We start from the raw sequence: 26,856 nt of genomic DNA on the forward strand, positions 1-26,856 counted from the left end.
TAACATGTGACAGATGGGGCCAGGTGCAGCAGCTGACCAGGACCCACCTTTTGTGGGCTGCTCTCAGAGCTGACTGCATCAACTAGGTTTTACGTTGGAGTTTTCCTTCTCCCTGTCTTGTCCTAAAGAGGCTTCCCTACAAGGCAGCAGGGACCCTTGGCAGGTACTACCACTTCAGGTCAGAGTGGACTTGGGAGTAACGGCAACTAAGGGGCAACTCCACTTTACCCTAAACTCTGAGAGTCCCCAATCAGAGCCTTGCCACTGGACGCAGTTTTAAGTCATGCCTAGGACATATATATATATATATATATATATATATATATATATATATGCTAATAAGAACACAGGTACGTGTGTTCACTTATGCAAAGTAGACCACTTGGAAAAAGAAACTAACGAAGAAGAGCGCTTTCGTATATTACATCTTCAGTGCAATACTTGTTGCACTGAAGATGTAATATACGAAAGCCCTCTGCTTCGTTAGTTTCTTTTTCCAAGTGGTCTACTTTGCATATATATATATATATATATATATATATATATATATATATATATATACATATATATATATATATATATATATATATATATATATATATATGTGTGTGTGTGTGTGTATTCACCTAGTTTACCTAAGTGTATTTTACGGGATGAGAGCTATGCTCATAGTGACCTGTTTTCATATCTCTCTGCATCCAATTTATTCCTAAAATCATGTATAGTTTTGGCATTCACTGTTTCTCTGTTTAGTTTGTTCCAGACATCAATCACTCAATGTGGGAAGCTATTTTTTTCAGGTCTCTTCTATAAGTGTCCTTCTTTAGTTTCTTTTCATGTCCTCTTGTTTCTCTTCTGTCCCACTTTAACAAGTCGTCTCTATCGAGAATTTCCATCCCTTTCATAATTCTGTAAATGATCTATAAATCACCTCTTTCTCTTCTCTGTTCCAGTGTAACAGATGTAATTTCTCCAATCTTTGTTCATATGTTAGATTTGACATTGTAGGTGCCAGTTTGTTGCTGATCTTTGGATTATTTCTAATTTTCTTATGTTCTTCGTTGTGCTGGGTACCCACAATGTTGCGGCATATTCTATTTTAGGTTCTATCAGTGTAACCACTATATTTTTAACCATCTCCTCATCTATGTAGTTGAAGGCCACTTTCATTGATCTTAATAAGTTAAAAGTCTGTGTGTGTGTGTGTGTGTGTTTATTGTGTTTACCTAGTTGCATTTTACGGGACTGGAGCTATGCTCGTTTTAACCTGTTTTGGTATCTCTCCACATCCAGTTTACTTTTGAATTCGTGTATAGTTCTGCCAATCACTGTTCAGTTTGTTCCAGACATCGATAACTCTGTGTGGGAAACTGTTCTTTTTCAGGTCTTTTCTGTAACTGTCTGTCTTTAATTTCTTTGCATGTCTTCTTGTTTCTCTCTTGTCCCATTTTAATAGGTCATCTCTATCAAGAACTTCCATTCCTTTCATAATTCTGAAAATAGTCAACATGTCGCCTCTTTCCCTTCTTTGCTCTAATGCTGTTAGTTGTAATTTCTCCAATCTTTGTATATCGCATTTGATAGTGTGGGTGCCATCTTTGTCGCCGCTCTTTGGATTCTTTCTGACTTCTTTGTGTTTTTCTTTGTGCTAGGTGCCCATACTGATATAGCATATTCCAGTTTTGGTCTTATCGATGTAACAATTAATTTCTTAACCATCTCCTCATCCATGTAGTCGAAGGCCACTTTCATTGATCTTACATACATACATACATATACCAAGGCTTTTTTTTCCCTTACCAGGGGGGTAGCCGAAAAGGACAAGGCACAAAAACATTCCCACCCATTTCATCCCCGAAAACACTCCACACCCCTCCACCCTCCCTCCCATCTTAGCACCTCCTAGATGACGGGTCATCCCTGCACCCTGTCCACTGCCCTGGGTCAGAAGCAGTGTCGCAGGACACAGCACATCCACAGCAAAGCCGCTTCATTAAATCGGCGACCCCCCCTCTCCGTCCCCCCATATAAAGGAGAGGACGGGGAGAAATCCCTTCGGGCTGCGTCAAAAATTTTTGCTCACACACACTACCTCACCCCCATTCCCCCGTCCAATCCACCTCATGCATCACAACATTTTCCATATACAACCATTCTCCATTCACCCCTGTCTTCTGTCCTCTCCCGTCCTTCCTCAACCGATCTTAATAAATTTTAAGTCTCTCCAAATAGCTTGTTTACATGTTTGTTGAGTGTCAAGTCACTTGAGATGATTACTCCTAGGTCCCTCTCTGAGTTTACTCTCTTTATTTCTTTGTTTCCAATCATATATTTTCCCGAAACTTTATTTCTGCCTTTTCCGAATTCCATTATGCTACATTTCTTGATGTTGAAATTCATCTTGTATTTCTGACTCCATTCCCATACTTTATGTAGATCATCTTGTAACGATCTGCAATCTTCTTTTGTTTTCACTCTCTTGAGCAGTTTAGCATCATTAGCGAATAAATTCACGTGACAATTCACTCCTTGATCCATATCCTTTATGTATATGGCAAACATTAAGGGAGCCAGAACAGAGCCTTGTGGGACGCCACTTTTTACTTCTTCCCATCTTTCTTCCATTTAAGAAGTCCTTCATTCATTCCAATAGTCTGCCTTGAATTCCTCCTATTTTTTTTTTTCAATTTCACTTGTTCATTTTTATGTAGTACCTTGTCAAAAGCTTTCTGCAAATCCAGGAAGGCGCAGTCCGCCCAACCATCTCTTTCTTGTATTATTTCAATTAGTCTCAAGTAAAAGCATATTATGTTTGTGGTGCACGATCTCCCACTTCTAAAACCAAATTGTTTGGGGTTTATTATATTGTTTTTTTTTCCAAATGTTTGATCCATCTGCTTCTGATGATCTTTTCACATATTTTAGCTATTGTGCTTGTGAGGAACACCAGTCTAAAGTTTGTAGGATCTTCCCTGTTTCCTCCTTGTGTACTGGTACTGTGTTTGCATCTTTCCAATCTTGTGGTACCTTTCCCTCTTTTAATGAGAAGTCTATTATCTTGTGTATTTTATCTGTCAGTTCATCTATGCACTCTTTTAATATCCAATTTGCAATTTCATCCAGTCTGTGCAATTTTCTGACATCCAGGCTTTTTATTTGATCTTTTATTTCTCTCTGTGTTATTATTATTTCCTTCATCATGGGTGAACTTTCTAACTGTTCATCCTCCCAGGGTTGAGAGTTTTCAATGGTAAAAACAGACCTGAAATGTCTGATCATAACATCTGCCATCTCTGTGTCGTCTATGTATTCTTTATCACCTTCACGTAGTTTTGCTATATCATGCTTGTCCTCTATTTTGTCATTTACATACCTGTAAAAGAGTTTAGGTTGATCCTTGCATTTGTTTATAATATCCCTTTCATATTATTTTTTTTTCCTGCGTATTTTTACATAATCGTTTCTAAGTGTTTTATATGTTTGCCATTTGGATGTTTTTCTATCTTCCATTTTTTCCAGGCTTTATCTCTCCTAGCTTTAGCCTCACTGCATCTTTTGTTAAACCAACATTTTATATACATCTCTTTATGCTTCTTTATTGGTACGTATTTGTTAACTCCCTCTTTGTAATTCTCTTTAAATATATCTTTCCATTTGTCTTCCATATTTGTTTCCTCTTTTGTAAACCTATCCCAATTTGCATTTTGGGAAAATTGACTTGGCTTTTCAAAGTCCGATTTGTTGTACATAAATCTTCCTTCTCTATGTTTATCATTTCTGTCTATATTTTTCTGATCTTTTAATTCAAATTCTATTAGTATATGGTCACTTTTTCCAATAGGTGTTTTAAACTCCATTTTGTTTACAATTTCTGGTTCAGAAGTTAATATTAGTTCTAGTTTTGATGGTTCTTCATTATTTCTATATCTAGTATTTTCTCTAACCCATTATGTTAGAGTATAATCAATAGTCATATCCAGTAGTGTGAGTGTGTGTGTATTGTGTGTATTTACCTGGTTGTATTTTACGGGAAGGGGAGCTATGCTCGTGGGGTCCCGTCTTCATATCTCATTTTATCTAAACTATTTTTAAATTCATGTATTGTTTTTGCACACACCACTTTCTCATCTAACTTGTTCCAACTGTCTATTACTCTGTGAGGAAAGCTGTTCTTTTTCACATCTCTTCTATAGCTGTCTTTTTTTATTTTCTTTCCGTGTCCTCTTGTATTTCTATCATCCCATTTTATCAGATTCTCTCTATCAGTAATTTCTATGCCTTTCATGATTCTGTAAATAGCTATCAAATCTCCTCTCTCTCTTCTTTGCTCTAGTGTCTGTAGTTCAAGTTTTGCTAGTCTCTCTTCATATGATAGTTTTGAGAGTGTTGGTGCCAATTTTGTAATTGCTCTTTGTATTCTTTCAATTTTTTTTATACATTTTTTGTGCTTGGTGACCATATCATTGCTGCATATTCCAATCTTGGCCTTATCAGAGTAATTAGAGTTTTCTTCACCATTTCTTCATCCAGGTATGTATAAGTTTCTCCAAAAATCTTGTTTATGTTTCTCAGGTAACATATTGTTCATAACAATGACTCCTAGGTCCCTCTCATTTTCTACTTTTTTTATTCCTTCTTCTCCCAATTTATATGATCCTGTTATTCTGTTTTTGCTTTTTCCAAATTCCATTATACTACACTTTTTAGTGTTGAACTCCATCTCCCACTTCCTATTCCATTCCTGTACTTTATTTAGATCACTCTGTAGTGACTCACAATCTTCTTCCGTGTTCACTTTTTTTTAACAGTTTTGCATCATCTGCAAAATTGTGTGTGTGTGTGTGTGTGTACATACAATTATATATGTATATACACATGTATATGCATAAAAAAATGCTAGATGACACAAGAGAATCACTCAATGAGATACTAATGGGTAAGGGTAATCTGGTAGTTATGGGGGACTTCAATTGCAAAGAAATTTGTTAGGACAGCATGACAGTGCAAGGAGGAGATGACTCGTGGGGCAATGTACTGCTAGATATGACCATGGAGTACACAATGACCCAATGGGTCCGTGAAAACACAAGGTACAGAAATAATGAAGAGCCATCGAAACTAGATCTAATATTTACAACAGAGCCTGAAATAGTGCATAAAGTCCAGTATGAGACACCAATTGGAAAGAGTGACCATGTACTCATCGAAACTATACTAAAGGAAGAAATAGACATAGAGAGGAACGAAAAGCATAGGAAAGGAAGACTGAGGTACAACAAAACAGACTTTACAAAACTAAAGACATTCTTCCGGAATGCAAACTGGGAAATATTTTACAGGGAAGAAACAGCAGTGGAAGAGAAATGGAATATATTGATGGAAAACTACAATGAAGGGGTAAACAGGCATGTACCAAGACAAAAGCGAGAGAGAGAGTACATTAAATGTTGGTTCAACAAAAGATGCAGTGAGGCAAAAGACAGAAGGGACAAAGCTTGGAAAAAGTGGAGAAAAGACAAAAAACAAAGCAAATGGCAAATTTATGTTAACTATAGATATGAGTATGTTAATGTGAGAAGAGAGGAGAAAAGGAACCATGAGAAGGATATTATAGACAAATGCAAAGAGCAACCCAAACTATTCTATCGGTATGTGAATGGTAAACTTAAAAACAAACAGGAATTGGTGAAACTATGCCAAGGAAACATAGAATACACAGAAGATTTAGAGATGGCCGAAGTCATGAACAATCACTTTAAATCTGTTTTCACCAGAGAGAAAATACCAAATTGTGACATAGACAAAAACAAGAAATCTCCCCTCATGAATGAGTTTACAGCATCACTAAAGGAAATATCAGAACATTTATCAAGGCTGGATGTCAGAAAATCACATGGCCCGGACGGTATTGCAAATTGGATTCTAAAGGAGTGCAAAGAAGAACTAACAGACAAAATACACATCTTAATAAACAGCTCACTCAAAGAAGGAAAGATACCCGAGGACTGGAAAAACGCTAACATTGTACCAATACACAAAGGAGGAAACAAAGAAGAACCCACCAACTATAGGCCAGTATCACTAACAAGCACCATAGCCAAAATTTGTGAGAAAATAATCAAGAATAGATGGGTAAAACATCTGGAAGACAATGACATATTAAACCCAAGACAATTCGGATTCAGACAAGGAAGATCATGCTCCACAAACTTAATATGCTTTTACTCAAGACTAATAGACATAGTGCAAGAAAGAAATGGATGGGCTGATTGTGCATTCCTAGACTTGCAAAAAGCCTTTGACAAAGTACCACACAGAAAACTACTAAAAAAACTGGAACACATAGGAGGAATACAGGGAAACCTACTAAAATGGATAGAGGACTTTCTGACTGGTAGAAAGATGAGAGTAGTGCTCAGAGAAAAATATTCAGACTGGAAAGAGGTGATCAGTGGAGTACCGCAAGGATCTGTGCTGGCTCCAATAATGTTTGCTATCTATATGAATGACATGGATGAGGACGTGAACTGCTACATGAGCTTCTTTGCCGATGACGCCAAACTGCTAAGGAAAATAGAAACTGATGAGGACTGTGAAGCACTGCAAGAAGACCTAAATAGGGTATGGAACTGGAGTCAGAAATGGGAAGTGGACTTTAATACTAAGAAGTGTAGCATAATGGAGTTTGGAAAAAGCAAAAACAGAATATCAGGAAAATATACAATTGGAACCAAAGAAGTAAAGAAAGTAGGATCCGAAAAAGATTTGGGAGTAATTATCACGAACGACTTGTCCTATGATATACAGATTAACAAAATTGTCGGGGAGACTTATAACTTGCTAAGATCAATAAAAGTGGCGTTTACATACTTGGACGAAGACATGATGAAAAAAATATTGGTTACATTGATAAGGCCTAGATTAGAGTATGCAGCGACATTGTGGTCCCCCAGTACCAAAAAGAATATAAAGAAAATAGAAAGAATCCAAAGAGCAGCTACAAAAATGGCACCTGCACTTGCAAACCTATCATACGAAGAGAGATTGGCTAAACTGGAGTTACCGACACTGGAGCAAAGAAGAGAGAGAGGTGACCTATTGACCATCTACAGAATCATGAAAGGCACAGAGATAGTGAGATAGTGAGAGCTTACTTAACTGGGACAAAAGAAACACAAGAGGACATGGAAAGAAAATAAAAAAACATAGCTATAGAAGAGAACTGAAGAAAAACAGTTTTCCTCATAGAGTTTTGGACACTTGGAACAAACTGGACAATGGAATAGTATGCGCAAAAACCATTCATGAGTTTAAAAACAAACTAGACACTGCAAGATACAAAGGCGGGACATCACGAGCATAGCTCCCCTTCCCGCAAAATACAACTAGGTAAATACAACTAGGTAAATATATATTAATTTTTTTTCTCTTCCAAGGGAGGTAGCCAAAGTCAAAAGGATTCCACTCCCATCCATTTCCTCCCCACCCATTTTACTCCTACTCACCCCTCCCTCCCTCTTTACTTCACCCCCTCTCCATTCCCTCCTGCAGAAAAAGAGAAGATGGGGAGAAAGCCCTTTGGGCCTGTGTCAAAATATCATTCACATATAACCACTCCCTAACCCCCTCCTACCCCTTCCATGCACCACACTATCATCCATACACAGCCATTCTCTACTCACCCCTATCTTCTGCCTTCTCCTGTCCTGCTTCAACAGAAATTCCCCTCTTTCCCAATGCCCCTTTTACCCCACCCATCCATCTTACCCTTGGTTACCCCCTCATGTTCATTCCTTCTACCTCTACCTTCCACACCTCTTTTTCTAATCTTTCTTCACCGTTTCCATGTGTCCAAACCATCCCAATACTTTTTCATCAACCCTATCTCCCAACTCACTTTCCACTCCTGTTCTTCTACTCACCTCCTTGTTTCTCACTCTATCCAGCCTTGTAACCCCTATCATACTTCTCAGGCATTTCATCTCAAACACATTCAAACTCATCCTCTCTTATGTCCCATGTTTCTGCCCCATAGAGTATTGTCAGCAAAATCACTCCTTCATGCAACCATCTCATAGCATCCATTCCCAAACGTTTATTTCTCATTCCACTTCTTAAACACCCAAGGCATTTACATGTTTTTCTCAATCTACAATCTACCTCCACCTCCATTCCTCACTTTCCCGACACATTCGCACCCATGTATGATATATATATACATATATATATATATATATATATATATATATATATATATATATGTATATATATATATATATATATATATATATATATATATATATGCGGAAAAACCACCAAGGAAAAAGAAAAACTGATGACCAAGCGCTTTCGTCTATTCAGACATCCTCAGGGTACATAGAAAAGAAAAAGTACACAAGAATATATACAAAGAGTATGAGGTCAGGGAAGGAACCAGGAGAGGTTGCGAGGATCTAATGTCAACCTGACCCGTTCGCGGCAGCGGACGTTTGGGCTACTACTTTTTTCACAATAAAATTGTCTAACTTATACATACCATGACTTAAATTTAAGTTATTGACAAATGTATCTTTGATCAGACTGGATTCTATTATATTTCTCGTCAAATATGACTTATCTTTAACAATTTCTTTAGCACCCTCCCAATTTATACAATGATTAAAATCCCTTAGGTGAATAAATAAGGCATTATTCACCTAAGGGATTTTAATCATTGTATAAATTGGGAGGGTGCTAAAGAAATTGTTAAAGATAAGTCATATTTGACGAGAAATATAATAGAATCCAGTCTGATCAAAGATACATTTGTCAATAACTTAAATTTAAGTCATGGTATGTATAAGTTAGACAATTTGAATGTGAAAAAAAGTAGTAGCCCAAACGTCCGCTGCCGCGAACGGGTCAGGTTGACATTAGATCCTCGCAACCTCTCCTGGTTCCTTCCCTGACCTCATACTCTTTGTATATATTCTTGTGTACTTTTTCTTTTCTATGTACCCTGAGGATGTCTGAATAGACGAAAGCGCTTGGTCATCAGTTTTTCTTTTTCCTTGGTGGTTTTTCCGCATATTTAGAATCACGAGTTTATGTGATTTCTCATGCATATATATATATATATATATATATATATATATATATATATATATATATATATATATATGATCATCAGTGTGGGCCAACAGTGCATTGGACATCATGTATGGGTCATGCAGTACAAGCACATGTAGGTCACGAAAAGTGGCAAGCTAATAGATTAAGGACATATGATTGAAGCAAAGAATATTCTCGGAAACTGACTGAAAAATACATATATATGAGCTTGAGATTACTAGGGGGGAGCAATTTTTTTTTTTTTGGGGGGGGGGTTAATCCCCTCCATAGCCCCTCCGTGGCTACGGGCCTGGGTGGATGGGCTCCAGCCATATTCCACATACTATTTCACACAAACAGATGAATGCAGCAATTCAACAAAATGAAACTTGTTGTAGAGACCACTCAGATCATTCAAGGAAGAACAGACAGGATAACTAGGGCAAATGGATTCTCCATACCTGCAGACAAGTTTTCCTTGCAGATTCCATCAGGTACTTGTGGGCCATGGCGTACACCTCGAGAGCCTCCTCAACAGACTCCAGGTCCATCCGGTCCAGGTACGTGTAATCCAGAAGCTTCCGGAATACCTCATGGGAATCCTCTGGAAGGTTGAGCTGCTTACCGGTAGTAGCCATGGGTCCCATCAGCATGGCGCTGAACACGGGCGACTTCATGGACAGGATCAGCCTGTGGGCCTGAGGGAGTCGCGGATTACGTCCAAAGCCTTTCTCGGGGGCAACACATGTAAAAGCACCACCCACCTTGCTCAAGGAGTGCAAGATGTTCAAGGCGAGTATCCGAGCTTACCTTGATGCAAACCCCTTCTGAAAAGATGATGTCCAAGTCGCTGTACTCGCATGAGGCGTACAAGTACTCCAAGCATTCCATGTTGCCCCACAAGGTCATCTGCCATGCCTGTTCATCCAAGGTTCCCATCTCGACCATGTTAACTCTTCAGTTGCTGCCTGGAAATGTCAACTGGTTTAGATGTGCATTAACGAAGGTCAGTGGCAGTCTCCCTCCCTATCATCGACAATATACGAGATATTTCTAATTTATTGTCTCGTATCATTTGCATTTTTCTTATAGTGTGTACCTATCCACTGTACTCTATTACTAAGGTTAATCCTCATAATGTCTTATTAAAGACGAAACATTGAAATAAACAGCAGATTATGGAAATCTAATTTACCACCATCTTCTTAAAGGAAAAAAAAAATATTGGAAAAGCTGAGAATGCTATAAAGTTCAACAACTATAAGAATGCTATACAAGCAAGCATGCACGCACGCACACACACACACACTTCAACGAACGGACGGCTTAGAAGACGTTCTGAAGAAAAAGTGAAATTTCGTGGATCCCAAAGCAAAGGAAGTACCTGTTGTATTTACAGGGTGGGGGAAATTGCTCGTGGTGTAGCGAAAGTAAGGAAAAAGGAGAAGGGGAGGGATTACTGAGGGAAATGGAAGGAAATGAGGAAGGTGAGGACTTGGCCCAGGCAGGCAGACGAAATCTAAACAAACGAGGTCCGGACCAATTTAGCGATGACGAAATGTCTAACAAAGATGTAAAGATTAGAAGTATAGATAAGAGCAATACAGTAGAAGATGATGAGAATATTTTCCAGGGATTTAAAGAGGGGGGGGGGGACACAACCCCCCCCCCGATTAACAAGACTAGAAGAGAAACTCGATAAGATGATCGAGCACTGGGAATTTAGGTTCGGTCACGTTAACAACATTGTGCAGAGAGCTGAAAAATTGGAAGAACTAGAGAAGGCGAACAAAAACTTAACTAAGGAAATTGAAGAATTAAAAAAAACAGTTAAAAGAAGTAAAAGAAGAGAATAAAGTCTTAAAAGAGAATAATAAGGAGAACAAGGAGGGTTGGAAAAAATCCAAGAAAATAGCAAAGTTGCATTCACTGACATAATCAGACAGCAAATGAATGAACAAACTGAAGACTCAGTTATTAAAGTGATGAGACAGAAGGAGAATATAGTAAGAGACTTAGCAGACAAAAAGAAATGTATAATTATATTAGGAATGGAAGAGAAACATAACCCAGATAGAACCACAAGAATCAAAGAGGAAAATGAAAAAGTAAGAAATTTACTAGAATTAGTTCAGGAAGATGAACCAGAAATAATGAAACAAATCGAAGAGAAATTCAGGCTCGGTAAATATAGTACAGACAAGACCAGACCAATCAAGATTAAATTCAGGTCACAAACTACGGCTGAGAATATCTTATCCAAAACAGGGAAACTAGCAACAAGTGAACAATATAAAAAGGTATGGATAAAAAGGGAAATGAATAAAGAGGAAAGAGAGGAGGAAATAAGGAATAGACATGAAGCTAAGAAAAAAAACGAGACCAGAACGGAGACAGAAAAACAAGAATTCTACTAGAGAGTAGTGAATATGAAATTGAAGAAATGGAACATAAAAGAGAGAAACACAAAAGAAACAGAGAATACAATGGAAATAACAGAAAGTTAAGAGTATCCTACACAAATATAGATGGATTAATAACAGGACTGAATGAACTGAACAAATATCTGAAAGAAAAAGATCCGGATATAATGGGAATTGTTGAGACAAAATTAAAAGGCCCACTACCACCCAACAGCATAGGACACAATGCATATAATTATTGGACTAGAAATAGAAAGATAAAACAAGGGGGTGGAGTTATGTTCCTGACTAAGAAGGATATAAACGTGAAGAGAGTCACATATGGGAACAATAGAGTAGAGATGATAATGATAGAAGTAGAAGATAGAGATAAGAAGAGCAGAAAGTTTGTAATAAACTACGTGCCCTCAAAAACAGCCTCATGGGAAGAGAATGAACATAAAAGCATGTTAGAAGACACAAGAGTAACACTAAACGAGATAATGGAAGATGGAGGAAGAATAGTTATGATGGGCGACTTTAATTGCAAAGAAATATGCTGGGAAGAGATGACCGTAAAGGGTGGAGAAGACTCATGGGGAAGTGTTCTACTTGAGATGATTATTGACCACACAATGACACAATGGATCCAAGAGAACACTAGGTATAGAAATGAAGAAGAACCATCGAGACTAGACCTAATAATCACATCAGAACCTAAAATAGTGGAAAAGATAGAATATCAGGCACCAATAAGCAAAAGTGACCACATATTGATAGAACTAGAACTAAATGAGAAAAAATACATGAAAAGAAATGAACAATATAGAAAAGGAAGATTGATGTATGAAAAAACAAATTTTGATAAAATAAGAGAATTCTTCCAAAATGAAAACTGGGAAAGAATACACAAAGAAAATACAACAGTAGAAGAGAAATGGAATATTTTGACAAAAATCTATAAAAAAGGAGTAGAAAAGTATGTCCCAAGACAAAAACAAGAAAAAGAATATGTAAAATGTTGGTACAACAAAAGTTGTAGGGAGATAAAAGACAAAAGAGACAAAGCTTGGACCAAATGGAAGAAAAACAGAAGACCAGAAAAATGGAAAATATATACTTGTTATAGAAATGAATATGTACAAGCGTGCAGAGAGGAAAAGAGAAAATATGAAAAAGATGTCATAGAAAAATGTAAAGATCAACCAAAACTATTTTACAGATTTGTAAACAACAAACTGAAAAACAAACAAGATTTGGAGAAATTAAGACAAGGAGGAGTTGAATACACAGAGAAAATTGAAATGGCAGAAATTATGAACAAACATTTTAAATCGGTGTTTACAAGGGAGAACATATAACCTGAAGAGATCGAATGGAAAGAGAAAGTCCCCCCTATGGAAGAAATAGAAGTAACAAAGAATGAAATATTGAAACACTTGAGTAATCTTGATGTCAGAAAATCACATGGACCAGATGAAATAGCAAACTGGATTTTGAAAGAATGCAGGAATGAACTGGCAGACAAAATACATAGCATAATAAACAGTTCCTTGAAAGAAGATAAAGTTCCAGAAGATTGGAAAAAAGCAAATATAGTACCTATATATAAAGGAGGAAATAAAGAAGACCCTAACAACTATAGGCCAATCTCTCTAACAAGTACAATAGCAAAAATTTGTGAAAGAATTGTCAAAAATAGATGGGTAAAATATTTAGAAAAAAACAATGTGCTCAATCCAAGGCAATTTGGATTCAGACAAGGACGATCATGCATCACCAATTTAATATGTTTCTATTCAAGACTAATAGATATAATACAAGAAAGAGATGGATGGGTTGATTGTGCATTTCTAGACCTAAGAAAAGCTTTTGACAAAGTACAGTATCACATAAGAAGTTGCTTAAGAAATTAGAAACTGAAGGAGGAATACAGGGCAAACTGCTAAATTGGATGGAAGACTTTTTGCAAGAAAGAAAAATGAGAGTAGTGATAAGAGATCACCACTCAAAATGGGATGAAGTAATAAGCGGTGTTCCACAAGGAACAGTTCTGGCCCCAATAATGTTTGCTATATATATTAATGATATGGATGAAGGAATTGAAAGCTATATGAGCTTTTTTGCAGATGATGCAAAACTATTGAAAAAAGCGAACACGCAAGAAGATTGTGAATCACTACAAAGAGATCTAAATATAGTACAGGAATGGAGTAGGAAGTGGGAGATGGAGTTCAATACAAAAAAGTGTAGTATAATGGAATTTGGAAAAAGTAAAAACAGAATAACAGGATCATATAAATTGGGAGAAGAAGGAATAAAAAAAGTAGAAAATGAGAAGGACCTGGGAGTCATTATGAATAATATGTCACCTGAAAAACATATAAATAAGATTTTTGGAGAAACCTATAATTTAATAAGAACAATCAAAGTGGCATTTACATACCTGGATGAAGAAATGGTGAAGAAAATTCTAATCACTCTGATAACACCAAGATTGGAATATGCAGCCACGATATGGTCACCAAGTGCAACAAAATGCATAAAAAAACTTGAAAGAATACAAAGAGCAATCACAAAATTGGCACCAACACTCTCAAAACTATCATATGAAGAGAGACTAGCAAAACTTGAACTACAGACACTAGAGCAAAGAAGAGAGAGAGGAGATTTGATAGCTATTTACAGAATCATGAAAGGCATAGAAATTACTGATAGAGAGAATCTGATAAAATGGGATGACAGAAATATAAGAGGACATGGAAAGAAAATAAAAAAAGACAGCTATAGAAGAGATGTGAAAAAGAACAGCTTTCCTCACAGAGTAATAGACAGTTGGAACAAGTTAGATGAGAAAGTGGTGTGTGCAAAAACAATACATGAATTTAAAAATAGTTTAGATAAAATGAGATACGAAAACGGGACACCACGAGCATAGCTCCCCTTCCCGTAAAATACAACTAGGTAAATACACACACACACACACACACACACACACACACGTTGGTCAAGGTGACAGCGAAGTTCGGACTTCGGAGTTATCCAAGGATTTCAAGGATCACAATGACAAAGTACCTGTGTTGTATTTATAGGGAAGGGGAAAGCTCGTGGTGTAGTGAGAAGGTTATGAAAAAGGAGAAGGGGAGGGATTACTGAGGGAAATGGAAGGAAATGAGGAAGGGGAGGACTTGGTCCAGTAGGCCAGGCATCTTGTAAAGAAGCGAAGGACCGATGATGATTTTGGAGAAGAAGGAATTAATAAAAATGTAAAGATTAGAAATATAGATAAGAGCAGCACAATGGAAGGTGAAGATAATAATTTCCAGGGATTTAATGAGAGGGGGGATACCAACCTCCCCTGATTAGCAAGACTAGAGGAAAAACTTGAGAAAATAACCAAACATTGGGAGAGTAGGTTCGGTAAAATAACAAATATTGCGCAGAGAGTTGAAAAATTAGAAGAACTAGAGGTGAACAAAAACCTAAAGAAATAGAAGAATGAAAAAGACAGTTAAAAGAAGTAAAAGATGAGAATGAGGAATTAAAGAGGAAAAATAAAGAGAATAAAAGTCCATAGCACAAGAAGCACAGGGTTGGAAAAAATCCAGGAGAACCGTAAAGTTGCATTTACTGACATAATAAAACAGCAAATGAAAGAACAAACTGAAGACTCAGTTATTAAAGTGATGAGACAGGAGAATATAGTAAGAGACTTAGCAGATAAAAAGAAGTGTATAATTATGTTAGGGATGGAAGAGAGGTATAATCTAAATAGAACCACAAGAATCAAAGAAGAAAAAGAAAAAGTAAGCAGTTTATTAGAATTAGTTCTGGAAGATGAACCTGAAATCATGAAACAAATTGAAGAGATGTATAGACTCAGAAAATATAGTACAGATAAGACCAGACCAATTAAGATTAAATTCAGCTCACAAACAACAGCAGAGAATATCTTAGCAAAAACAGGGAAACTACAGTGGACAATATAAAAAGGTATGGATAAAAAGAGAAATAAATAAAGAAGAATAGAGGAAAACAAAGAGACAAGAAGCTAAGGGAAAAAACGAGAACAGAACAGAGTCAGAAAAAGAGAAATTCTATTGGAGAGTAGTGAACATGAAAGTGAGGAAATGGGACATACTAGAGAAAAACAAAAGGGAAACAGAGAATACAATGGAAGTAGCAGAAGATTAAGAGTGTCTTACACAAATATAGATGGATTAATAACAGGATTGAATGAACTGAATGATTATCTGAAGGAAAAAGAACTGGACATAATGGGAATTGTAGAGACAACATTAAAAGGTCCACTACCACCCAACAGTGTAGGACATGATGCATGTAACTATTGGATTAGAAACAGAGAGACAAAACAAGGGGGTGGAGTTATGTTCCTGACTAAGAAGGATATAAACGTGAGGTGTATCACATATGGAAAGAATACAGTAGAGATGATTATGATCGAAGTGGAAGACAGAGATAAGAAGAGCAGAAAGTTTGTGATAAATCATGTGCCACCAAAAACAGCCTCGTGAGAAGAGAGTGAACATAAAAGTATGTTAGAGGACACAAGGATAACATTAAATAAGATAATGGAAGATGGAGGAAGCATAGTTATGATGGGCGACTTTAATTGCAAAGAAATATGCTGGGAAGAGATGACAGTAAAGGGTGGAGATGACTCATGTGGAAATGTTCTACTCGAGACGATTATTGACCATACAATGACACAATGGATACAAGAGAACACTAGGTATAGAAATGAAGAAGAAATCGAGACTAGACTTAATAATCACAACTGAACCTAAAATAGTGGAAAAGATTGAATATAAGACACCAATAATTAAAAGTGACCACATATTGATTGAACTGGAACTAAATGAGGAAAAATACCTGAAAAGAAATGAACAATATAGAAAAGGAAGATTGATGTATGAAAAAACAAATTTTGATAAAATAAGAGAATTCTTTCAAAAAGAAAACTGGGAAAGAATATACATTCATACATATACCAAGGCTTTTTCCCCCTTACAAGGGAGGTAGCCAAAAAGGAAAAGGCATACAAAAACTCTCACCCATTTCATCCCTAAATACACTCCATACCCCTCCACCCTCCCTCCCATCTGAGCACCACCTGGATGATGGGTCATCCCTGCGCCTTGTCCACTGCCCTGGGTCAGAAGCAGTGTCGCAAGACACAGCACATCCACAGCAAGGCCGCTTCATTAAATCAGCGACCCCCCCTCTCCGTCCTCCTCATGCATAAAAGGAGAAGACGGGGAGAAATCCCTTCAGGCTGCGTCAAATTTGCTCACACATACTACCTCACCCCCCCGCCCATTCCACCTCATGCATCACAACATCATCCATATACAATCATTCTCCATTCACCCCTGTCTTCTGTCCTCTCCCGTCCTTCCTCAACAGACATTCCCCTCTTCCCCAAAGCCCCCTTCACCCCATCCATCCATCTCATCCTAGGACGTCCCCTCATGTTCACTCCCTCCACATCTGCCTTCCATACCTCCTTTACTAGTCTTTCTTCACTCATATTCTTTCCATGTGTCCAAACCATCCTAATACTCTTTCATCAACCCTATCTCCCAACTCCCTTTCCACCCCCGTTCTTCTCCTCACCTCCTCATTTCTCACTCTATCTAGCCTAGTAACCCCCATCATACTTCTCAGACACCTCATCTCAAACACATTCAAACTCCTTCTCTCTTCCTCTCTTATGTTCCATGTTTCTGCCCCATACAAAGAAGAAACAGCAGTGGAAGAGAAATGGAATATTTTGACAAAAATTTATAAAAAGAAAAAAAAAAAAAAAAGGAGTGGAAAAGTATGTCCCAAGACAAAAACAAGAAAAAGAATATGTAAAGTGCTGGTACAACAAAAATTGTAGGGAGTTAAAAGACAAAAGAGACAAAGCTTGGACCCAATGGAAGAAAGACAAAAGACCTGAAAAATGAAAAATATATACTTGTTATAGAAATGAATATGTACAAGCATGCAGAGAAGAAAAGAGAAAATATGAAAAAGATGTCAGAAAAATGTAAAGATCAACCAAAACTATTTTACATATTTGTAAACAACAAACTGAAAAACAAACAAGAATTAGAGAAATTAAGACAAGGAGTTGAATACACAAAGGAAATAGAAATGGCAGAAATTATGAACAAGCATTTTAAATCAGTGTTTACAAGGGAGAACATACAACCTGGAGAGATTGAATGGAAAGAGAAAGTCCCCCCTATGAAAGAAATAGAAGTAACAAGGAATGAAATAATGAAACACTTGAGTAATCTTGATGTCAGAAAATCACATGGACCAGATGAAATAGCAAACTGGATTTTGAAAGAATGCAGGAATGAACTGGCAGACAAAATACATAGCATAATAAACAGTTCCTGGAAAAAGGAAAAGTTCCAAATGATTAGAAAAAAGCAAATATAGTACCTATATATATAGGGGGAAATAAAGACCCTACCAACTATACACCAGTCTCTCTAACAAGTACAATAGCAAAAATTTGTGAAAGAACTGTCAAAAGTAGATGGGTAAAGTATTTAGAAAAAAAATGTGCTAAATCCAAGGCAATTTGGATTCAGACAAGGACGATCATGTGTCACCAATTTAATATGTTTCTATTCAAGGCTAATACATATAATACAAGAGATGGATGGGCTGATTGTGCATTTCTAGACCTAAGAAAAGCTTTTGACAAAGTACCACATGAGAAGTTGCTTAAGAAATTAGAAACTGAAGGAGAAATATAGGGAAAACTGCTTAAATGGATGGGAGACTTTTTGCAAGAAAGAAAATGAGAGTAGTGATAAGAGACAAACACTCAAATTGGGATGAAGTAATAAGTGGTGTTCCACATGGAACAGTTCTGGCCCCAATAATGTTTGCTATATATATTAATGATATGGATGAAGAAATTGAAAGTTATATGAGCTTCTTTGCAGATGATGCAAAGCTGTTAAAAAAAGTGAACACTGAAGAAGATTGTGAGTCACTACAGAGTGATCTCAATAAAGTATGGGAATGGAGTAGGAAGTGGGAGATGGAGTTCAATACTAAGAAGTGTAGTATAATGGAATTTGGAAAAAGCAAAAAGAGAATAACAGGATCATATAAATTGGGAGAAGAAGGAATAAAAAAAAGTAGAAAATGAGAAGGACCTGGGAGTCATTATTATGAATAATATGTCACCTGAGAAACATATAAACAAGATTTTTGGAGAAACTTATAATTCAATATGAACAATACCCTGTCTGGGGTATTGGCTACTTGTTACTGTGGCAAAGTAGCATGCAGTCGATACTTTTGGGTCTATATGGGGTGCCCCTACGGATAGAGGAAAACTCTGTTCATAGAGATATGATGACACTTTTATACTACCACTGTCCCTCCGTTATGCTGTCCCCCAACCCCTTGTTGCTATACTGTACCATTTCTCTGAGTATTTCTTTTTCTGTAGTTGGGGAATTCCCTGTGGTGGGGGAAAAGAATACTGCCACCAAGTGTTCCCATTTGGATCGTAAGAAGCGAGAAGAAAGGGACGGGGATTGGGACTAGGCATCCTTCTCCTTGTAGCCCCACAGGGCACATTCCTAAAAGTAAAGGCAAAGGCATAAGAGGGGCTGGAAGTTCTCGGACCAGCACCCTAAGGTTTGGGTCTTTTAATGTGCGTGGGTGTGTGTGTATTTACCTAGTTGTACCTAGTTGTATTTTACGGGAAGGGGAGCTATGCTCGTGGGGTCCCGTCTTCATATCTCATTTTATCTAAACTATTTTTAAATTCATGTATTGTTTTTGCACACACCACTTTCTCATCTAACTTGTTCCAACTGTCTATTACTCTGTGAGGAAAGCTGTTCTTTTTCAAATCTCTTCTATAGCTGTCTTTTTTTATTTTCTTTCCGTGTCCTCTTGTATTTCTGTCATCCCATTTTATCAGATTCTCTCTATCAGTAATTTCTATGCCTTTCATGATTCTGTGTGTGTGTGTGTATTTACCTAGTTGTATTTACCTAGTTGTATTTTACGGGAAGGGGAGCTATGCTCGTGGGGTCCCGTCTTCATATCTCATTTTATCTAAACTATTTTTAAATTCATGTATTGTTTTTGCACACACCACTTTCTCATCTAACTTGTTCCAACTGTCTATTACTCTGTGAGGAAAGCTGTTCTTTTTCAAATCTCTTCTATAGCTGTCTTTTTTTATTTTCTTTCCGTGTCCTCTTGTATTTCTGTCATCCCATTTTATCAGATTCTCTCTATCAGTAATTTCTATGCCTTTCATGATTCTGTGTGTGTGTGTGTGTGTGTGTGTGTGTGTGTGTGTGTGTGTGTGTGTGTGTGTGTGTGTGTGTGTGTGTGTGTGTGTGTTTACATGTAAACATATAAGGCACAGATGGACAGATATTAACAGAAGGAGAGGCATTAAGAGGATGGTGAGTAGAGTATTTTAGAGCACTAATGAATGAGGAGGATATGGATGGATTGATAGTAACATTGGAGGTGCTAAGAAAATCAGTTATGGCAGAGAAAAAGGGAAGCGAAAAAAAAAAAAGAAGTGCAAATAGTTTTGAAAATTATGACAGCAGGTAAAGCACCTTGATTAGATGGGTGTCATGCAGTGTCTGAAGAAGGGAGATACAATTATAGTGGACTAGCTAGTGAGGTTGTTTAATGTGTGTCTGAGGGAGGATGAAATGCAGGACGACTGGAGGAGTGCCTGTATAGTTCTGTTTCACAAAGGAAAAGGGGACCAATGAGAGTGTAGTAGTTTCAGAGGGATCAGTTTGTTGAGTGCAGTTGGGAAAGTATATGGGATGGATTTCATTAAGAAGATTAGGAGAGGAATAGAGGTAGTAATTGGTGAGGAACAGTGTGGGTTTAGGAAAGGAAGGGATTCCATGAAACAGATTTTTGTGGTAAGGCACATATGTGAGAAAGCTTTAGGAAAAGGTAAGGTTGTTTTTGGGCTTTTGTAGATTTGGAAAAGGCTCATAAGAGAGTAGACAGGAAGGCACTGTGGGAGGTTTTGCAGATATATAGGATTGGGGGAAAGCTGTTATGGGCTGTCATGAGTTTTTATGACATTAGTTGAGAATGTCAGAATTGGAAATGGAAAGAGTGAGTGGTTTGAGGAAAGGTGGACTGTGATAGGGATGTGCCCATGGATGAGGTGGTGCGGGAGGTAAAGGTGAGGGTAGTGGGCAGGGAATTGGAGATGGTTAAAGAAAATAAAGACAAGTGGGACATGAGCAAGTTGTTGTTTGCTTAAGACACTGCTTGTGGAAGGGAGTTAGTGGTGGAGTTTGAGAAGGCATGCAATAAGAGAAAGTTGAAGGTAAATATGGATAGAAGTAAAGTGATAAGATGTACATGGAGAGAGGATGGCAGAGAGTTGGATGTCAGTCTTAAAGAATAGAGGTTGGAGGAAGTAGATAACTTTAGGTATTTGAAGTCACATGTGGCCCTAGGAAAGGGAGGAGGAGGAGTGGTGATGGAGGAAGTAAATGTCTGGGGGGGAGAGAAAAAGTGTCATGAGAAAAATGCATTTGGGACTGCATGCAAAGAGGACACTGTATGAAGGGGTGATTGTGTTGACAGCACTCTATGGGGCAGAAACATGTGTATATGTGTATGTATGTATATATATATATATATATATATATATATATATATATATATATATATTTATATATATATATATATATATATATATATATATATATATATGTTGATGAAGGTGGAAAAAGAAGTCACGGGTCTAGTTCCGAGTTCCTGAGTTTATTCCTGACCAGTTTTGCTCTATGCTTCTTCAGAGGAATATATACACACATGTATATATACACCCACCCACCCCAGGATGAAGGAATAGAGTGTTATATGAATTTCTTTGCAGACAACACAAAAATACTAAAGAAAGTAAGAATGGAGGAGGATTGCAACTCATTACAACAAGACTTGGACAAGATCTGGAAATGGACTCAAAAGTGTGAAGTGAGATTCAATATCAAGAAATGTAGTACAATGTAATTTGGAAAAAGTAAAAACAGAATATCGAGATATTATAAAATTGGTGAAGAGGTAAAAAAAGTAAACTCGGAAAAAGACCTTGGAGTGATGATCAGCAAAGGCATGACACCGGACAAACATATTAATAAAATAGTTGGAGAATTCTACAATTTATTGAGGTCAATAAAAGTGGCATTTGTCTATTTGGATGAGAAAATGATAAAAAAGAATTTAACTACACTAATAAAGACCAAAACTCAAGTACACAGCAACACTATGGACACCCAGTACCAAAAAGAATATAAAAAAAAAATAGAAAGAATACAAAGAGCAACAACAAAACTGGCACCAACTCTCTCCAAAATGACATATGAACAAAGACTGTCCAAATGAGTAAAAGCAGCAACGACTGCAACAGCACTGTAGGAGAAAGGCCAAACGCTGAGTATGGGATCCAATGTATTTAACATTTCGCCCAGCAGGGCTTCTTCAGAAATAACACAGTGGAGAAACATCTGACTCCTTATATAGCACAAGCTTGCAGGGAGAAACAAACATAAAACTGGTGTAAACAATATGCATAAATTGCTTGTTACATGGTTATCAAAATTACTAAAGGTTTATTTATTGTAAAGAATCCATTGTTTTTAATTATATTATCAACCAGAGATATAAAAGCCAATTCAAAACATATACATTTCATATTATGGTTTTCATATTCAATAATCTTAGAATCATTCCAGTCAGCAATGTGGCCTGTATCGAATCTATGTCTAATAATGGCATTATTCATATTGTAAGTTTTCATATCATATTTATGTTCCAATATTCTTTTATCAATACCACAGAAACTTTCACCAATGTAGACCTTTTTACAACCTAAACAAGGCACACAGTAAAGACCTGCTTGGCGAACATTTTCCCCACTCTTATTTCAGCTTTTTATAAGATTGCCAACTGTTACCGAGCTGGTTTTAACAACATTAACACCAGCCTTGTTTCTCCACTGTGTTATTTCTGAAGAAGCCCTGCTGGGCGAAACGTTAAATACATTGGATCCCATACTCTGCATTTGGCCTATCTCTTACAAAGACTGTCCAAATTGGAATTACCAACTCTGGAACAAAGAAGGGAAAGAGGAGACCTACTATCTATAGAATTATGAAAGGAATGGAAATCTTAGATAAGAATGATTTATTGAAGTGGGACAATGGAAAAACAAGAGGACATGAAAAGAAACTCAAAAAAGATAATTACAGAAGAGGTTTGAAAAAAATAGCTTCCCACACAGAATGATAGATGCCTGGAACAAATTAGACAAAGAAACAGTGTGTGCAAACACTATTCAAGATATTAGGAAAAAACTTAATGCTGAGAGATACAAAGATGGGTCACCATGAGCATAGCTTCCTACCTGTATAATACAACTACGTAAATACAACTATGTAAATACACACACACATATATATGTACAAAAATATATATATATAGTTTATATATGTATATATGCATATATATATATATATATATATATATATATATACACACACACACACATATATATATACATATATACACACACACATATATATATATACATATACATATATCAAGGACTACTATTACACAGGACGTGCGCACCCAGATCCCTCGGTCCAGTAGCAGAGGCCATTGCTTCTTTTGTAACCTAACATTTTATATTGGACAGATATATCAAAACTAGAAACCTAACATTGTATATAGGACAAATATATCAATTATTGACTTATTCAATGCAGTATAAGTTAATATAAACTTTTATAGTGAAAGAAGAAACTATTTTTAAGGCACTGTTATGCTTTGAAACGCCAATTTTAGCCGGACTTAACAGGTATTGTTGTATGAGGTTAGTAGACACCAGGCTTGGTGATTTTTTTATCATTTTAAAAAATATAAAAAATCTTTTTTTTTTTTATCTAAATCAGATTTATTTGATTTAAATAGATTTTTTTATAGATTTTAAATATTGTGGGATTGCTATCTGAGATGCGATCTGATTGTTAAAAGACATTTTTAGCATATGAATATAAGGAGCAGTGCTATATAGACTTGACACAAGTATACAAGGAACGGTATAAGCCATATGTGAGGACGGTATGCTCAGGTTCACTTGATTCCTCCTAGAGTTTTCTCATCTTGGTGACATTTGCTGCATTGTCTGTCACAACACTTCCAATGTGACAACCAAAATTTTGCTCAGCCTTCTTGATCGAATTTTGTACAAGTTGTAGAAGATATTCAGCAGTATGAGGTTTCCCTGATGTGTCTATTGTGTCAACTAAATAAATCTGACCAGTGGATGTTGTTAGAGTGACACATATTATGGACTCATTATGGATGTTAGACCACCCATCAATTGAAAGACAGTTTCATTATTCAGGTCATCTGCACACTTTTTATATTCCTTTTCATACACAAGATCCAAATACTTATCAGCAATATCTTTTCTGGGTGGAGGAATATAACCTGGCCTCAGGTTCTGAACCATCATGAGAAACTGAGGATGCTGAACAAGACGAAATGGTGAATTTGTAGCAAATATAATTCTTGCAACTTCTTTGTCGAGATTTTCCTTTTGAAAGGCTGAAGTTTTTATGATAAATCTGTCTAGAGATGTTGATGACTTTCTTTTAGATGAAAACTATTTAGCAGAAGTGGCGCCTGTGGAGGAGTCTGATAGTGACCTTTTTAATGGTGGAGTCAGGTTTGCAGATAATCCAAGTGGACCCAATGATGAAGGGATTGAAGCTGTTAATACAGATCCTGAAATGGAAACAGAAAATTTTAGCATATTGCATAATTTATAAATGAATAAATAAATGAATGAATAGTGTGATTTAGGCTACTTTTGAGTAGAGTAGTTATTGTTTTAGATAATGATCATATTAACACAAGCCACTAAATTATTCGGAAATAATTAACAGGATATGAAATAGGTGGGCTTGGAATTCAGCCCACACAGGATTGAGTCCACTTTTAATTGAAGTATCATCTCTTTAGGCCTTCACATTTTTATTGCATATGCTCTCCATTGTTCACCAAATTTATATAGTTGTGTATGAAAAGGGAGAAATGCACACAATATAAGTGAAATTATTTACCTGGGTCATCAATTCCTTCTTCTGTATGCTGTGGCTGACCTTGGCATTCATCTCTGTGAGATTTTAATGTTGAAACAATGCCCTGTAGTTCCTGGCTGCAGTCTTTGCATTTAGCTCGGTACCCTTTGCCAGAAGTTGTTGGTAGTTTTTCAAAATAATTCCAGGCAGGATAATTTTTTCTGCCTGAAGGAACCACTCTGCCAGCTCCGGAAGACATCCTTCCTGGTTGATTCCAAAGTAGCAACTGACTCAGTAAGAAGCTGCTTACCTAGAACAAGTTTCAACAAGAATCTTGTTGAAACTTGTTGTGGGCTGCACAGTAATATATACATGTAGGCTTATACCGTTCCTTGTATACTTGTGGCAAGTCTATATAACACTGTTCCTTATATTGATATGCTAAAAATGTCCTTTAGTAATCAGATCGCATATTAGATAGCAATCCCACAATATCTAAAATCTAAAAAAAAAAAAAGAAAAAAAGAAGAAAAAAAAATCAAATAAATCTGATTTAGATTAAAAAAAAAACGATTTTTTATATTTTTTAAAATTATATATATAAAAAAAAAAAAAAAAATCGCCAAGCCTGGTGTCCACTAACCTAATACAATAATACCTGTTAAGTCCGGCTAAAATTGGTATTTCAAAGCATAATATTGCCTTGAAAATAGTTTCTTATTTCACTATAAAAGTTTATATTAACTTATACTGCATTGAATAAGTCAATAGTTGATATATTTGTCTTATATACAATGTTAGGTTTCTAGTTTTGATATATCTGTCCAATATAAAATGTTAGGTTACAAAGAAAGCAATGGCCTCTGCTAGCGGACCCAGGGATCTGGGTCCGCATGTGCTGTGTAATAGTAGTCTTTAACATATATATATATATGTATATATATACATATATATATATATATATATATATGTCTATATATACATATATATATATGTATATATATACATATATATATATATATATATATGATATACATAAATACATATATACATATATATACATATGCAAATTTATATATATATACATATTCAACAAAAACCCACTGTGTTGGATAAGAAGAAATTGAAGTAAATGAATTCCATATATTTCGATCACGGACTGTGATCCTCTTCAGTGGAATACAGAAAGGTAGAGCAAAAGGCATGTCTTATATACAATAAAAATAAGGGACAAGGGTAGGACTCAGGTAGCGTCTAGTGCTTTGCGGGGCAGGTCATCCGCCTTCACCAACGATGGTAACAATTTGTTGACTGCCCAGGTGGTAATGCAGTCAGGTGACCACTGCCCATATGATATATCAAAATTTGGAAATTTGTTAATCAGGGATGATTCTATTATTTTTCTTTTAAAACTGCATTTTGAATTAAAGATAATCTTTGCCTCATTCCAATCCATATGATGGCCTTCCTTGTCTACATGTTGGAAGACAGCGGAATTATGTTGTGCGTATTTAATTAAATTTTTATGTTCTTGCATCCTAGTATATAAATCTCTACCTGTTTGTCCCCAATATACATTGTTACAATCAGAGCATTATATTGTATATTGGGGACAAACAGGTAGAGATTTATATACTAGGATGCAAGAACATAAAAATTCAATTAAATACGCACAACAAAATTCCGCTGTCTTCCAACATGTAGACAAGGAAGGCCATCATATGGATTAGAATGAGGCAAAGATTATCTTTAATTCAAAATGCAGTTTTAAAAGAAAAATAATAGAATCATCCCTGATTAACAAATTTCCAAATTTTAATACATCATATGGGCAGTGGTCACCTGACTGCATTACCACCTGGGCAGTCAACAAATTGTTACCATCGTTGGTGAAGGCGGGTGACCTGCCCCGCAAAGCACTAGACGCTACCTGAGTCCTACCCTTGTCCCTTATTTTTATTGTATATAAGACATGCCTTTTGCTCTACCTTTCTGTATTCCACTGAAGAGGATCACAGTCCGTGATCGAAATATATGGAATTCATTTACTTCAATTTCTTCTTATCCAACACAGTGGGTTTTTGTTGAATCTTTACGAATGTGTTACTACATTACTTTATAGTTATATATACATATGCAAATATATATATATATACATATGGATATATATATATACATATATATATATATATATATATATATATATATATATATATATATATATATATATA

At 36.3% G+C, this 26,856-nt stretch overlaps 1 protein-coding gene across 3 annotated transcripts in view; it reads right to left on the minus strand.

Annotated features, from left to right (window-relative positions):
- Positions 1–26,856, minus strand: part of LOC143031960 (BTB/POZ domain-containing protein 6-like) — a 53,544-nt gene that overhangs the window by 13,793 nt on the left and 12,895 nt on the right. For all 3 annotated transcript variants that reach the window (XM_076196359.1, XM_076196357.1, XM_076196358.1), the window contains exons 2-3: positions 9,901–10,058; positions 9,552–9,788 (exon numbers count right to left, since the gene is read on the minus strand). In XM_076196359.1, the coding sequence (XP_076052474.1) occupies positions 9,552–9,788; positions 9,901–10,038 (375 nt within the window). In that variant the 5' untranslated portion in view covers positions 10,039–10,058. The remainder of the gene's footprint in view (positions 1–9,551; positions 9,789–9,900; positions 10,059–26,856) is intronic.

This window comes from Oratosquilla oratoria, chromosome 12 (genome assembly GCF_046742065.1).
Source record: "Oratosquilla oratoria isolate Oo_2021 chromosome 12, ASM4674206v1, whole genome shotgun sequence".
Taxonomy (NCBI): Eukaryota; Metazoa; Arthropoda; class Malacostraca; order Stomatopoda; family Squillidae; genus Oratosquilla; species Oratosquilla oratoria.